We start from the raw sequence: 996 nt of genomic DNA on the forward strand, positions 1-996 counted from the left end.
AATACCTATGCTTGCCCATGTCAGGCTTTTTGAATAATTCCTTGAAGGGGATTAACAACTTTCAAACTGTAAACCTCAACGTTGGGTTGGAACACTGTCTTTTTGTGGCAGTGGAATAGCTCAGTTGGTAGCGAGTTGGGTTGTCATCTACTAGGACAGTGGAATAGCTCAGTCGGTAGCGAGTTGGATTGTCGTGTGCTAGGACAGTGGAATAGCTCAGTTGGTAGCAAGTTGGGTTGTCATCTACTAGGACAGTGGAATAGCTCAGTCGGTAGCGAGTTGGATTGTCGTGTGCTAGGACAGTGGAATAGCTCAGTCGGTAGCAAGTTGGGTTGTCATCTACTAGGACAGTGGAATAGCTCAGTCGGTAGCGAGTTGGGTTGTCGTTTGCTAGGACAGTGGAATAGCTCAGTTGGTAGCAAGTTGGGTTGTCATCTACTAGGACAGTGGAATAGCTCAGTGGGTAGCGAGTTGGAATGTCGCCTGCTAGGACAGTGGAATAGCTCAGTGGGTAGCGAGTTGGATTGTCGTGTGCTAGGACAGTGGAATAGCTCAGTTGGTAGCAAAGTGGGTTGTCATCTACTAGGACAGTGGAATAGCTCAGTCAGTAGTGTGTTGGATTGTCGTCTGCTGGGACAGTGGAATAGCTGTGTCTGTGTGCCTGTGTCAGTGCTTCCGAGAGCAAATACCTGAACTCATATTCAGTTAGACTAAATAAATACAAAATGTATCAAACCCAATAACAAAGCCAGAACATGTTACATCAAAGAATATTTTGGGAAAAATATAAGAAAAAGAAACAAATAACAAAGAAAAATTTACTGCACCCTCTTTCTGATGTTAAAATATAAAAGACAAAAAAAAAATCAAAAGAAATTAAATTCCACATAAAATAACAACTGTATTCTTGTTTTAAAAATATTCAGAATAAAAAAACAGGTATGATTCACACGTTTTTATAAGATAGTTATAACACGAAGGTATAATTAAAAACAT

At 40.6% G+C, this 996-nt stretch overlaps 1 protein-coding gene across 1 annotated transcript; it reads right to left on the minus strand.

The window, feature by feature from the left end:
- Window positions 1-61: 61 nt before the first annotated feature.
- LOTGIDRAFT_145875 (hypothetical protein) lies at window positions 62-601 on the minus strand (the record flags this gene model as incomplete). The annotated part of the gene is made up of 1 exon (XM_009062679.1): window positions 62-601. A coding segment is annotated over one exon (540 nt), but the record flags the coding sequence as incomplete, so codon positions are not given.
- Between the last annotated feature and the right edge of the window lie 395 nt (window positions 602-996).

Source organism: Lottia gigantea, assembly GCF_000327385.1.
Source record: "Lottia gigantea unplaced genomic scaffold LOTGIsca_527, whole genome shotgun sequence".
Lineage (NCBI taxonomy): Eukaryota > Metazoa > Mollusca > Gastropoda > Lottiidae > Lottia > Lottia gigantea.